The sequence below is a fragment of the Microtus pennsylvanicus genome, chromosome 12 (genome assembly GCF_037038515.1).
Source record: "Microtus pennsylvanicus isolate mMicPen1 chromosome 12, mMicPen1.hap1, whole genome shotgun sequence".
Taxonomy (NCBI): domain Eukaryota; kingdom Metazoa; phylum Chordata; class Mammalia; order Rodentia; family Cricetidae; genus Microtus; species Microtus pennsylvanicus.
In genome coordinates, this window is record NC_134590.1 from 29,306,662 (window position 1) to 29,321,106 (window position 14,445).

Below are 14,445 nucleotides of genomic sequence, written 5' to 3' on the forward strand. Positions count from 1 at the left end.
TGTACGAGTCATACTGAGACTGACAGAAACATAACTTTGTCCTTTTCCATGGCTGAGGTTTTATGACTGTCTTCATGTAGGAATGATAAATTCCTGAGGTGAAACAGCTACCCCTTCCGTCCACACCCTTGTCTGCTTTATTGCGAGGCACACAGAGGTGCTTCTGAAATGACTGAGCTGAGTGTATGCTGTGGCTGGTGCTGTGGGCTTTGGACCTGTGGTCCAGGGTTCAAATCCTCACCTTTCCTATTAGCCCCTCAGTCACATTATCTGATCTACTAAACTTTTTGTTTCTTCATTTGCCTGACAACTCTTTGTGAAGCTCAGTCCTTGATGCAGAAGAATACAACCAAAACTTTCTCAGTGTGGCCACCAACAAAGGGCTCTTCAAAAAAAGGGGGGGAGGGTTCAGGACTAGAAAGACGGCTTAGTTGATAAAGGCACTTGCCCCAAAGCCAGGACCCACATAGTCCAGAAGGAACCTTTCCCCATGGACTGACCTCCCCACTCATGTGCTGTGGTATATATGTGAATACACCTGTGCTTGCATGCAGACAGACACACACACAGACTAAGTAGACAGTTGAAACTAAATGCATAAAACAAAATTTTACAAAGGAATCCAAAGTAGATGGCGATGTGAACGCATTCTAGTCCAGACTGATTGTGTGTTTCGAGACAAGGTCTCTCCATAGTCCTAGCTGCCCTGGAACTTCCTATGTAGAGCAGGCAGGCCTGGAACTCACAGAGCATCATTCCCCTCTGCTTCCCAAGTGCTGGGAATAAAAGTGTACACCCGCGCGCCCTGCTCTAATCCATATCCTTTGTGGACGGAACTAGTGTTAATCCAGTAGTAACATACTGTAGACTTGGGCTAAGATAATTGCTTGAAATTAAAGAGTTCTAAAACAGGAAGGCCTTGCATTTGTTTGTGCCGGCCTCGGAAGTTCAGGCTGCATTCTCTAAACGTGTGTGTGTGTGTGTGTGTGTGTGTGTGTGTGTGTGTGTGTGTGTGTGTGTGTGTGTCTAAGAACAGTTTCTGTTGAATAGGACACGGTGCTGTGAGTCAGTTCTTTTCAGGCAGCGTGCTGACTACCGTGGGTTTTGTGTCTACAGTCAAGAGGAGGATGAGCAAGACGGCTTTCCAGAAGTGCAGACGTCGCCTCTCCCAACACCCTTTCTGTCTGCCATAATAGCGGCATTTCAGCCAGTGGCTTACGAGGACGAGGAAGAAGCCTGGCGGTGCCATGTCAACCAGATGCTGTCGGACACGGATGGGTCATGTGCAGTGTTTACTTTCCACGTGTTCTCCAGGCTGTTTCAGGTCAGTGGAGGTGAAGGTGTCTGGGTGCACATTCCAGTGATCTGGTCAAGTGAGGCTTCTCTGCTTGACCTCTCAGGCTTTAGTATCCTGCTGATTTCCTTTAGCAAACACTAGTTCCTGTCAAGGTAGCATTCTCTTATTTGCAGCGTTGCATGTTGCATGTACTCCCGGTGTGTTTCTCAGTTGCTAGCTCAGATGTGAAAACCTGCAGTGAAATTGCTGCAAGCCTCCGACACAACACTGACTGATTTTCTGCAGCATGCTGGGTACCATCGTGGGTACCAGAGAAATGAAGGCACCCCATGGTACCTGCCCTCCCAGCGTGGTACGGGGAGGTTCGAAATGTGTATAACGAGGTGCTAAACGACACTTTCGTCATGGTGGGAACCAAGGAACTGGAGTTGCTGTCCACCTTAGGTAATGGTAACAATAAGGACTGTCGCATATTGGCTGTCCACCCGTGCCAAGCGCTAGCCTGGTGCTTCTCGGTAAACACTCTCATACAGCACCATGGCACGTGGATACCATTTTGAGCATTGTGTGGGGAAGGAGAGAGCCCACAGCACAGAGATCCCAGTCCCGTTAGCTACCCGTTACCCTTCTCGCCACCTACACCAACTCTCTTGCCTTGGGGAACCCAGCCGAGCACTTCCCCTCTGACGTTCCCAGTGTACTCCAGCCTCCAGTTTCCTCCTTGTCTTTAGTGCTCAGGAGTGGGAGCTTCGACTCGACCTTCTTCAGTTACTGCGCTGCCCTGGGTTTTCTATTTGTATTCCTTCCTTCCCAGTGATAGCGGCAGTTTCCTGCCAACAGCATTATACTCGTGTGTGTGGATGTGCATTGGCTATTTCCTACACCCAGCTGGTGGGCCGCTCCCCAGGCAACCCAGTGACCCCCTGCTCCTGGAGACCACTGTATGCACGCTGCTGGTCCTAGCTCACTGCAGGCCAGGACTCCCGCGCTCAAACAACTTTCCCACCTGACCCTCCCAAGTAGCTGGAAACACGGCTGTGTGCCACTGTACCCAACCATATGAGCTGTCTGTTGGCGTATCTCCTAAAGAAATATAGAAACTTAGATCTGCTAGTAGAATCCTGTATGTCATTCCAGTGATTTCTTATACTTCTGCTCATGAAAGCGGGGAAAGGCCTTTTTCTGTTTTATAAAACACTAAGCTTTTCTCGTGCCTTGCCTTGTAGACAATTCAGAGGAGGTTTGGAGAGCTAACGAAGGAAGCAGTTGGCTTCCTTGGTGAGAGTCTACAGCGCATTGGTACCAAGTTTAAAAGCTCCCTGGAAGTAATGATGGCGTGTTCCGAATGCCCCACCGTCTTCGTGGATGCCGAAACGGTAAGCCAGGCATGGTGGCACACACCTGGAAACCTCAGCACTTGGGAGGCGGGGCTGAAAGGGTGGAGAGTTGGAGGACAGCCACGGAGTATCTAATGAATTCTGAGCCATCCACCTCTGCAATAAAACAAAGAGGATGGCTGCATGGAGAGGTGTCATTCATTAATTGGCCTTTTGTAAATTTTTTTTTTCAAAATTTTCAATCTTGAAACGCGAGGGTTTATATCTTAATTCTGATATAAATATGTAGCAAAATGGCATTCTCTTCAGGCATGGTGGAATATTAGAAGGCAGAGACAAGCAGAGTTCTGAGTTCAAGGCCAGTATAGTATACATAGCAAGCTCCAGGCCAGCCAGATCTACATAGTAAGACTTTGTCTCAAAAAAAAGAAAACCACCATTCCAGTGTCTGAAATGCTGTCTGAGGCTTGGCTGATCCTGCCCGCTCCCAATATATGTAAAATCCAGAGGGAGGAAGCTGAAGTGTTAGACTCTAGAGGTGTGTGTTCTTTCCTGTCCTTGAACAGAAAATGGTAGAGGGCAAGACCTCTTGTCACAGAATATCCAGAGCCCTTTGGTCTTCCCTACATGCTACAAGTAGTCAAGGTTAGAGAGCTGCATGTTTAAAAGCTTCAAGGACAGTGCCTTTGAGGTGTACACTGGTCCAGCAGCAGAGCGTGTCCAGTAACCAGCTGGCAGCTAGCTATTCCGTGACCTTCCGAGACAGATCAGTTTGTCTGCTTTCACAGCTGATGGCATGCGGTTTGCTGGAAACACTCAAGTTCAGTGTCTTGGAGCTGCAGGAACATCTGGATACCTACAACACCAAGAGAGAAGCAGCCGAGCAGGTCGGTCTCCTCCACGCACCAAAATCATTGACCTGGGTGCAGTGTACCCCAGATGGACACGCAGCTCTCTCGCTGGCCTCTCTTCTCCATCCAGAGAACTGCTGTCCTTGGCTTTTAGAAAGGAGCCTAAGATCACAGTGGGAGACGGCAGCTGGGCGCAGGGCAGCAGGAGGGGTGAGAAGTGGTGTTCCAAGTGACAGAGCCATCACCATGGTGTTAGGGTGGACAAGCATGGAGTAGATTACAGATGTCTCCTGCTAGGAAGTTCCACATTCTAGTTAGCCATTTAAACAATGGCCCGGTTCCCTCAATCAGTCCAGCGTGTTTTCAATTGACAAATGCAGAAAAACAGCCAGGGGTGGGGGGCTAGAAATGTTCTCCCTTTCAGCCCAGGGAATTGCCAGGTGCGATCAGGGCACCCTACAAATCCTGCTCTCTGCATATGCAGCTGTCCATGCGTCTGCCGAGGAACGGCTAGGTCATAGGTGTGAGAGTGGCCTACCAAGTGATCTTACTAATACCCTGTTGTCAGATAGACATGAATTTCCCATCGCTTCATCTCTTGGGCATCAAGATACTGATTTTTGTAATTTTTGCTATTCTGGTAGGTATGTAGTAGATTCTTATCTACCTTACATTTCCTTCATCCTAATATAAATAACTTCATAAGAGTAGCTTGTGGACATCTGCAAATGAGCTGTTCTTCTCAGGTGTTTATAATAAGTCTTTATTTTAAATATAAGCTTTATAGTTTGTGGGCAAGGAAGGGGCACGCAGTGGCGTGCATGGAGTTGTCACAGGACACCTTGTGGGACCTTCCACCATATGGGTCCCAGAGATCCAGCTCAGGTCATCAGGCTTGGTGGCAGGTGCCTATAACCATTGAGCCTTCTCACTGGCCCTCCATGCGTGCTTTTTATTGGAGATATATATACTTCTCCTTCTGAGGCTCTTGTTTTTCACTGCTGAAGCATCTTTCAGTGACCAGGAAGCTTCCACTTTAATTAAATGCAAGCTCTCAGTCTACTGCACTGTGGTTGTGCCTTGTGGGTCTTCAGAAGTCACTGCCTATCCTAGACACTGTGGTTGTTACCGCAATGGCCCAGTAAACCAGGCCTCTGTGGTCTACACTCTTTTCCAGCATAACTGGAATGGCCTTGTAACTGACTAACCACCAGAATTCATGAGACACTGAAACTCCCAGGACAAGCTGGAGCCGCCTTCCACAGTGTCTGCTTCTGCCACCAAACTCATCCGCGTGGGAAGCTTTGGGAAATTGCAGGAGACTTAGACTCTCATCCCAGCTAAGAGCCCACAAGTCATGTAGGAGTAAGGCCTCCTTGGAACTTCGAGACCCTGGTCAAACCATCAGAGATAACCAGAGAATCGTGGCTGACCGTAGTTAAGCAAGAAACGGCACATACATTTATCTGATCTTGGTTACGTGCACAACAAATAGTTTTTTCTTTTCGTTGTTATTTTTCAGCCATTACGTGTGAGGGCAGTTGATTTTACAGCAACAGGTAACTGCTTTCATGAGGCAGCATCACATACATCAGAGACATCTAGCTAATGATCTGCTGGCCCTTCACCCAGAAACCTCAGACATTACCGGGAGAGAAAGGAAAGGCCATCCACAGGACCAAGCCATGTTTCATTTTTATATGTCAGAAGACACAAATTTTGTATTTGAAAATCAAACATCATCATAATGGCAATTCTAAAATGGGTAGAGACATATATACATATATTATGGTTTGCGACTGCACAATCTTCTTGACCACAGGGTCAGGGGCCTCTAACTTTCCACTCGCGTCTGGCCCGCTGCTCCTTTCCTGTAAACCAAGTCTTTTGAGGACTGAAAGCCAGGATAAGGGCTCCCCCACTGAGATTTACCCCCAGCCCCAACTAGTATTTGTGGTACACGTTCAGATTTCTTCTAGGGATCTGATGTCATAGATGCCCTCAGGTGGTAGCCAGGACCTCAAAGTCCCCGGCACCATGAGACTAGAAACTGACTTTTTCTTCTACACCTTCTCCTACATTTGATTAGCAGAGCAAGGCCCCAAGAGGAAGCTGCACAGACAGTCTTCAGTGTCTCAGCCCTTGGTACCCACCCCCCTCTAATAACTGCATGTCGCGGCCCCCAGAAGCCATAGGGCATGAACCTGTAGCTACCACCATCTGTCCACCCTCTGCAGCAAGGGATAGGTGCAGGGCTCACTCCCGTACTTCTCCAAAGTCCTGGCTGATCGTTCAGCGTCTGTCACTGTCCTTGGACAGTTGCTTGCTGTACATAATCTGCTCTGCCCCACTTGGAGCCTCCCTCCCGCACAGCTACACTTTCACCCTCATTTGGGCCGAGAAAACACGGTGAGCGCGCTCAGGTGGGAGTCGGGGGGTTCTCTGCGGCATCTGGACAGGCTGGCGAAAGGCCAGTAGACCGCCACAGGGATCAGAAATAATGACATTAGTGTTCCCTAAAATGCTAGATAGGATGTGCAATATTTAAACTTTTTAGAATAGGCAGTAAATAATCACCTGAAATAACCTTTTCCGTTTTACTAGTTTACTTGGACAAGCTGGGCAAGTAGTTATAATTCAGTGTATCTTAACAGGTTGCATGAGTAGAGATGAATGTCCAAGTTCCATGGTGTAGGTGTCAGCTGGATTTGGCTGCAGTCAAGAGGTCTGCGGATAGCTTCTGACAATGACTGTCACCAGCCGTATCCTACCAGGAAGGTTTAACATGTTTTTATTCCCAGATGCTGTCAAGAGAATAACCCAAGGGCCAGTGTTGTCTGGGTGATTTGCGATGGAAGGGACAGAAGGTCAAAGAGATTGGTTTTTGAAATAATTACCATTTCTAATTTTAATTCTTTGCCTGTAGGACAGACAGTAAGGTACAGCTGAGGATTTTAAATATCTAGCACTAAGGTGTCTTCCAGGGAGCTACTTAATGGGCTGGTAGTTTTGCTCAGAGGAAGCAGTCTGAGTGGCTGATTTGATTACTTAATAATTTCACACACACCCCAAAAACAAAACCACAAACCCGGTCAGCCAGAAGAACCGACAGCGTCAATGTCACAGCCCAGGAGTGTCATCCGAAGGCCTTAGCTCTCACTCTGGAGACTCTGGCTCCACCTTTATACACATCCACAATGCTACTTTACTTTAAATTAGTGTCAACTGTAAGAATAGCCTCTGGGTAAAGAAAACTTACATTTGGCTTTTGTGTCCAAAATGCCTCAGAGATAGCATGCTAGTCATTTGTGACCGTCCGAAGAGAAAGAAAACAAATAGAAACAGGATTTAGATGGATCTTGGTTTCTGTTTCACTAATTAAAGTTGGCATGCATCTCCAGAGAACATTTCAGATGGGCAGGCAGCCCTAGCGTGTTTGTTTTTTTTTTTTTCTTTAAGTTGCCTTTATTAAATTGACCAAGGGGAAGGTGGATCTTTGATTTTCCACATCTCACATTTAGACACAAAGGTCAGGGAGAAACAGTGAAGATTTCCAGTAAAATCTACAAGGCGAAGGCTCCTATGCTAGGGACACCATGGTTTCCAGGAACACTGATCGCATCTTTGTTAATAAAGCCAGGGCGTGCATCTTGTTGTATCGATCCCTTGTTTGTTCCACATAGATGATTGGCCTGGGGTGGAGATTAGTTCTCTCAACAGCCGGTGCTGGCCTTTCAGGTCAGTTTCTGGTTTTGCATAGACAGACCTGTTGTAGCTAGTTACATCGTCCACTCTGTGATGTACTGAAATGTGTTTACCCTTACTTATTTCCACAGTGGTTAGAGAATTGTAAGAGGACATTCGGTGCCAAGGACGACATATATAGGATAAACACCAACGCGCAAGTAAGTCTCCTTTCTGCTGGGTGATGACATTGGGCATTATAAAACGACGCATGCGCGCGATTGATTGTCCTTACTCGAGGTTCCTAGAAAGAATGTTTGTAAGCCTTTTTCATTTTGGTTTATCAGAACAATCTGTCTGAAAGTTAGGCTCAATGAAATATTGGCTTAGTAATGAAAACTTCACTTTAATAAAAATGAGCAACCAGCTTGTGACTGAGGCTTAATAACACTGAGCAGATAAGCCTGATGGGTATCTAGACAGTCCAGGGCGACATTTAGTTGCATCTGCCTCTTAGAGGAAAAAAAATGGTTGTCCATTAGTATTCTGTGAATATACTTCCTGTCTGGCGAGAGAAACCAAGCCTAGAGCAATGTGCTCTATATCCCTGTTACTCTAACTGAAATTGTGGTTGTTTTCCTCTAGTTGTTTCAAGCAGTAGCAGCACATTGTGTGCAAAATACATCTCCCCCACTGGGGATGGTATGTTCAGACCTATGTGCTATTCCAGTGGGAGAAACTTCATACAAGGAGAAAGCCTTCAGCAGCTCAGCCATCTCCACACCTGACATTTGAATTCCCACATTTTCAACTCCAATGGCATTTATAATAGTGTATCTTTGCAAAAGTTATACTAATATAGTATCAGAATGAAATCTGGAGAAGATCATAATTTAAATACTAAGCTTTTCTGGCATAATGCCAGCCCATAATTTCATAATCCTCTCCTTGCAGCTCGGTGAAACAGCCCCTTCATTATTCCCACTTTTGAAGATGAGGGAAGGGAGGCTCAGAGGGGCCGATTTATCTAATAAATAAGCAATAGAAACCAAGATTCAAACCTAGACGGGTAATTCTAAACTCCGTGCTATTTTAAAGGAAAATTAAAATCATGAGTAAAGAAATGAGACAAGATAGAAGTTCACTCTAGAATTGAACCCAGTGGGGGTTTATAATGATACCTACAAGTATCGTGTGAGCTAGGTGGAGATGCTGAGTGGTTCTTATAGACCTTCTCACCTGTAAAACAATTCCATAATCTCTGAGACTCGGTTAGCAGCTGGAGATGTTCTTTTTTTTTTTTTTTTTTTTTTGGTTTTTCGAGACAGGGTTTCTCTGTGGTTTTGGAGCCTGTCCTGGAACTAGCTCTGTAGACCAGGCTGGTCTCGAACTCACAGAGATCCGCCTGCCTCTGCCTCCCAAGTGCTGGGATTAAAGGCGTGCGCCACCACCGCCCGGCGGAGATGTTCTTTTGAGTGAAAAATGGGGGCTACACTTAAGACTGATTTGTACCTCCCCCCTTCTTACACGCCTCGTGCCTCCTGTGCCTGTGTGCCAGTCTATGAAAGCGGCCAGTAAATATTTTATTCACTTAATAAAGACAAAAATCTATCATGCCACTATCAGTGTGCTTAAAATGTGTATATGTGTCCTCCTCAAGACCTGCTCTCCGCTCATCGCCGCCAGTCCTGGCGGTTCACAGCTGTGGAGTTTGTGCCATTGCCTGCAACCGCAGTGACGGTGAGCTTTATCCAGGCGTGGCCAAACCGACACCGCTGGCGTGGATGTGTGGGATCGGTTCCACTCAGCATGCTAACAGGAAGGAGGAAGGAGATTTAAAACTTGAATTCCCACCTGAAATAAACGAAATGAAATAAAACCTCCTGCTGTTTGACATTTGGATTGTGCTCTGCTAATGTTACTGGGGCCACTGTTTGCATAATTTATGGTCAGCTGTGTGGAGCTAAAGTTCACCTTTGCTTAGTAAAGCCTTTTTAAACTGACGGGAATAAATGCGGCTTAAAAAAGCCCTTCAGAGAAGACTTGAGAAAAGCAGTTCTAGCAGCTCCGTGTGCGCACCGACAGCCTTGTTTTAATGCGGTCCCTCTTCTGCATCCCGCGCTTTTCACCATGGGTCTCCCGTGCATCGTCTCCACTTGACTCGAGCCTAGTTAGGTCAGACTTCTGACATGCGTGACATTAGATGTGTACTGCAAAACACAGCGCTCTCAGTACTCAGGATGAGTAGACAGCCTGAGGTTTAGGCAGAGACTAACAGGCAGGAAAGTCTAGAATGGACCACATCAGAGAGCCTGCTGCTGGGTAGGGGAAGTGTTTTCTTCCTATGTAAGATCAGGAACCAATTCAGCCAATCCCTAGGTTAAAATAATAATCACAATTCACTAAAGAAGCTTCCCACTGCACTCACGGGAATTGCAGTTGGGTTTGTTGGGAGAGGGACAAAAAGAATCCAGCTTAAAAGACATTCGCAACAGCTAGGGCTCCCAAGATCACTTTGTTCTATGTTTTGTGGCTCTTATACAAAACTAAACTGCCAAAGGGAAACACTGTAAATGTCTAGAAAGTAGTAGTTTGGAAATGGCCTCGTAAAATGTTCTTCGGGATATGATTATGTGTTCAGTTTGCGTGGGGCGTCTGTAACCGTAGTTACAATGGTTTCTTACACTAATTCTTGATCTTTTTCTCTTTGTATTTTTTTTGTGTGACCCGATCACCTTGCTTAGCAAATGGGAATTCTAGCAGTAAGTGGCCTGTCTTGATTTATAGACCCCCTTACCCTTGTGAGACAAACTGGTTTTCATCTGCCATGTGTCCTCCTGTGACCTAGCCATGTTTTGTCATTGACCACTCTGAAAAGTAGTGTGTGCTTCAATTTTACATAGCCCTGCCCCATGACATGTCGGTCCTGCGAAATGAAACAGTGAGGCTTTATCATAACTGTGCGCACGCAGCCGGCAGTTGCATTCTTTCTGCGCCTGTAACTTGCCATCGCCCCCTTTACATGTTAAGCTGCCCTGTCAGCTTCACGGTCTCATCTGAATGAGATCACCCGGTGGTTTTCCTAAAGAGGAGTCCGTTTCTCTAAAAGCCCCTTCATTTTGGTAAGAGGATACCCAGTTTCGCTCTGTGCCAGCTGACAGATGCATCGAGAGCCTCAGTGAGCTCAAAGCCCACGTGTGCATCTGCAAATTAATTCTTCCCGTCCTCAACTTCAAAGGCTTTAAATCGGCGTTGAGGCCTCCCCTCCAAAGCAGCCTACACTTTGCCTCCTGACACTGTCTGTCCGGTGTGAACATGTGCTTCCTACTAAAAAAGGGGGTGGTGTAACCAGTGGCAAACCTTGGTCCCTGAATGCCAGCCCCAAAGCACCTCTCCCTCGCCTCCCGTCAGCTTCACACCGTATTAACTTGCTTACCGCAGAAGCACAAAAGCCAGGACGATTTTAACACGTTTGTGATGTTTCCCTGGAAGTATGCTGTGCTGTCTAGTCAGAGCCACGAAAAGGAGCCCTGGGCTAACCTCCGCCCCCGCTGCTTACTTCCAGGAACTGGAGCTTTGCAGGCGCTTGTACAAGCTGCACTTCCAGCTGCTGCTCCTGTTCCAGGCCTACTGCAAGCTCATCGGCCAAGTGAATACCATCAAAAACGAAGCAGAGGTGAGTTCCGCTGGGCATCAGAGCGCCTCTGGGAGCCGTAAATACATACATGTGAGCGCGCATGCATGTGTGTCACGTGTGCTTATGTATATGTTTCCTGTCAAAGAGCCTAAGGTCAAAAGCCACTCACACTGAACGTTTGCTTCAGTGGATCAGTTAGCTCGTGTTCACACTGTAGTAAACAAGAGAGCTGATATCCCAGGTTTGGTAGCAGATACAAATCTATAATCAAATATAAAGCTTGCACCGTGACATCCGTAACAGTCCCTAACATCCCTCGTCTGTTTCTGGAGTTGCGTGAATGCCCGAGACATTAATGCAGAGGTTAATATATAGGGTCACAATTATTGACTGTAATCTTTTTTCCCCTCCTTACATTACTCACACCAAAATTGTCATTGGGAAAATGGTCAAATTTTTTAAATTATATATGTGTGTGTGTACACATATAGATATATGTATATAATGTGCGCATCGACACATTTATATAAAGTATCCTGGGTAAATAACCTTCTAAAATACACTTCCCTTCACTGTCCAAAAGCAATTACAGTCTTCCAAAATATAGTATAAACATTTATTGCAACCCAATAGCTGTAGATTATCTAAACCTGGTCTAGGGGCACGTGTACTGTAACACCCAGTACTTAGGAAGTTGAAGTGGGAAGCTTTCAAGTTCAGAGTAGCCTAGGTACATGAGAAGATACTTTGCCTGGTTTTCTTTTTCTTTGGCGGCTCATTTTTTATATTCCTGCCGAAAGCTAGGATGTTCCTACCATGAGCTTATACCCGTGACCATATACTCCTGACCGTAGGAATCAGTCCTTAAAGACACCCTTGTTGCAGGTCATCAACATGTCAGAGGAGCTTGCCCAGCTGGAAGGTATCCTTAAGGAAGCCGAGGCTGCTTCGGAAAATGAAGAGATCGATATTTCCAAAGCCGCACAGACCACAATAGAAACCGCCATTCATTCTCTGATTGAAACTTTGAAGAACAAGGAATTTGTGTCCGCCGTCGCCCAAGTCAAAGCTTTTAGGTGAGTGGGCAGACCACACAGCGCCGAAGTATGCTCACAGCTAACAGACCAGGAACTCCCCGGGCAGTGGTGTTCACAGGTTTGAACCGAAAATGTAGCTTACAGAGTCATGACACAACCTCAGCCCTCTAACCTTGTGTATTTCCAGAACCCTGTGGCCCAACGACATCTTCGGCAGCTGTGAGGATGACCCCGTGCAGACCTTGCTACACATCTACTTCCACCACCAGACGCTAGGCCAGACGGGCAGCTTCGCCGTCATCGGCTCGAACCTGGACATGTCAGAAGCTAACTACAAACTGATGGAGCTGAACCTGGAGATCAGAGAGTCTCTGCGCATGGTGCAGGCACACCCGCTTCTAGCACAGGCCAAGTCGGTTGGCAACACAGCGAGCACTGGATTCTGAGCCACTTCCCGTCCGCGAGAGCGGGAGTGAGCTGCAAACGATCAAGATTGTTAACCAAGCACCTTGTGTGAGCCGTGGGGTTCACTGGTAACTCTCTCGGCAGCGCCTTCCGTCGCAGTCTACTAACGACAGACCGTCAGAAACAAAAGCCTGAAGGGAAGTTTCTAACCGCTTAGCCGCTGCCGGTACCTCCACAGTAACTGTAGGAAGAAGGTTTTTGTTTTGTTTTGTTTTTTTAAATTAACCTATGTGAAAAAAGAAAAAAAGGGCTAAAAGTGATGCATACAAGTACATTACTCTGGAGAAACGAAAAAAATCCCGAGGATGTTTGCAATAATCCAAGACACTGCAGGGCGGGGAATGAGGCTGGAGTCGGGGCCAATTCATCGCAGCTGAAGACCCGCCGCCGCAGCGCCGCTGGGATTCCTAGCTGTCGTCCAGAACCATGGCCATCCAGTCTGACAGACAACAGACTTCACTTGCAAAAACCATTGGGTCTGGGGTTTTGTTTTTATTTTCTCCCGGCGTACGGGAGAAGGGTTTGGGGTGTGTGTTTGTGGCTTTTTTTTTTTTTTTGGTCTGTATAAGGAATTGTGTGTGCGTGAGTTGGGGTGGGGTGTGCGAGTGTGTGGCGGATGTCAGATGTCCGGTGACAGCTTCTCAGAGCATGCCTAAAAGAGCACTGCGAGATTATTTTTGAAGAAATTTTATTTTATTAGATCTAACTCTTCATAGTGTGTAAATGTTAGAACACTTTAATAATATTTTAAAACTGGGCTTTTCCAGTGTCTCAAAAAAAAAAGAAATAATATATCTGTTAATATTATTGGACTCTGCTGCTCAGCTCTCTGATCAGTGCTTCTGTGGATATTGTTGATAACTAACCAAAGTAGATGCCTGCAGAGACTTAAAAACTGTAAAATACAGATGTACGCTGCCCGTCAGCACTCCTCATTAGACAAGTTAACTTATTTTACTCCGTAATTATTATAGACACTGCATAGACTAAAACCTGGATTTTTCTTGTACATCTGTGCCACGTGCTGTTACGCCAGAGTACGAGCACAAAGCTAAAGGAGAAAGAAGTTGTGGTCACTGATGGTGGACTGTGTTTTCTGCAGGCTCTGGAGGCTGCAGACTTCAAGAGAAGAGATGCAAGTGACTTGTGTGTTCATGCAGGGCTCAACTTGTTTCAGGCTCAAGGAGCCCTGGAGCTATGGGGGAAAGACAGAAAAGCCTGAAGACCGGCTCCCAAAACATGCAATATTCTTCTCCACCGTCTAAGTCTGTAGCGTAACACAAACTGGATCCTCTGCCCTTTTTTTTAAAAAAAAAAAAATAGCATTTTGTAAAGGCAATGAATGTAGTCCCACGACTCCCTGATTTGAAAGGAACACCGTGTATTTTTTATATGCCTCTCTTATCCACTGTGACTTTTATTTTCAAACTGGGCTCTGACTGCAGAGTTTGGAATGTAGAAATGAATTGCTTAGCTCTGCCTTTTCCTGGGGGCGAGGACCCGGACAGAACTGCAATGGTGCACTGTGCACGCTGTTGGACTGCCTGGCCATAGTTCTGTTTCCTGTAAGATTCCATGACTGGTCACAGCACTCATAATCACTGTATTTTTTGACCCAGATAAAAAAAAAACAATTATTTTAATGGTGTTCTGGTACTGTAAATGGTGTCCTTTAAATTATTAATAACTTTCGGGTTGGGGGGCAGGCACAGGGTGGTGTCCAGAGACACACCACACTTCACATCCCCTCTTCCATTTCTCTCACCCTCTTTACATCCTTTTTGTTAAAAATAAAAACAAAAAAACAAGCTTTGTAGCTGTTGCTTTGTGTGGTTATTCTAAGAAAAAGAAAATAAGAAAGACGGCTGTAGAGGGCCTGTTACCTGCAGAGTTCTCACTTGTACTTTCACTTGAAAAAAAGCAGAAGTTAAATTGACTACCCATCTTTGAATACTTTGTATGTAACTACTCTGGTGATGTAACATGTGAAGCCACCTACAAAAATAGAAAACAGACCCAGGAGGACTGTCTTCCCCACCATACCTACACTTTCCCCTCTCCTCTCCCCCCAATCTTCTGCCTTGTTGCATTTACTAACAAAAGGTTAGTGCTTAATTGTAATCCCCAGTGTTTGCTA

The 14,445-nt window shown here is 46.1% G+C and overlaps 1 protein-coding gene across 9 annotated transcripts in view; it reads left to right on the forward strand.

The window, feature by feature from the left end:
• Fryl (FRY like transcription coactivator) overlaps nucleotides 1-13,615 on the forward strand; it is a 225,016-nt gene extending 211,401 nt beyond the window's left edge. For 7 of the 9 annotated variants that reach the window (XM_075943110.1, XM_075943111.1, XM_075943109.1 and 4 more), the window contains 8 exons: nucleotides 1,117-1,324; nucleotides 2,524-2,673; nucleotides 3,423-3,521; nucleotides 7,322-7,390; nucleotides 9,914-9,931; nucleotides 10,735-10,845; nucleotides 11,692-11,882; nucleotides 12,031-13,615. In XM_075943110.1, coding sequence (XP_075799225.1) covers nucleotides 1,117-1,324; nucleotides 2,524-2,673; nucleotides 3,423-3,521; nucleotides 7,322-7,390; nucleotides 9,914-9,931; nucleotides 10,735-10,845; nucleotides 11,692-11,882; nucleotides 12,031-12,289 — 1,105 coding nt within the window. In that variant the 3' untranslated portion in view covers nucleotides 12,290-13,615. The remainder of the gene's footprint in view (nucleotides 1-1,116; nucleotides 1,325-2,523; nucleotides 2,674-3,422; nucleotides 3,522-7,321; nucleotides 7,391-9,913; nucleotides 9,932-10,734; nucleotides 10,846-11,691; nucleotides 11,883-12,030) is intronic. The other 2 variants (XM_075943104.1, XM_075943112.1) reach the window with 1 other exon arrangement.
• The last annotated feature ends 830 nt before the right edge of the window (nucleotides 13,616-14,445 follow it).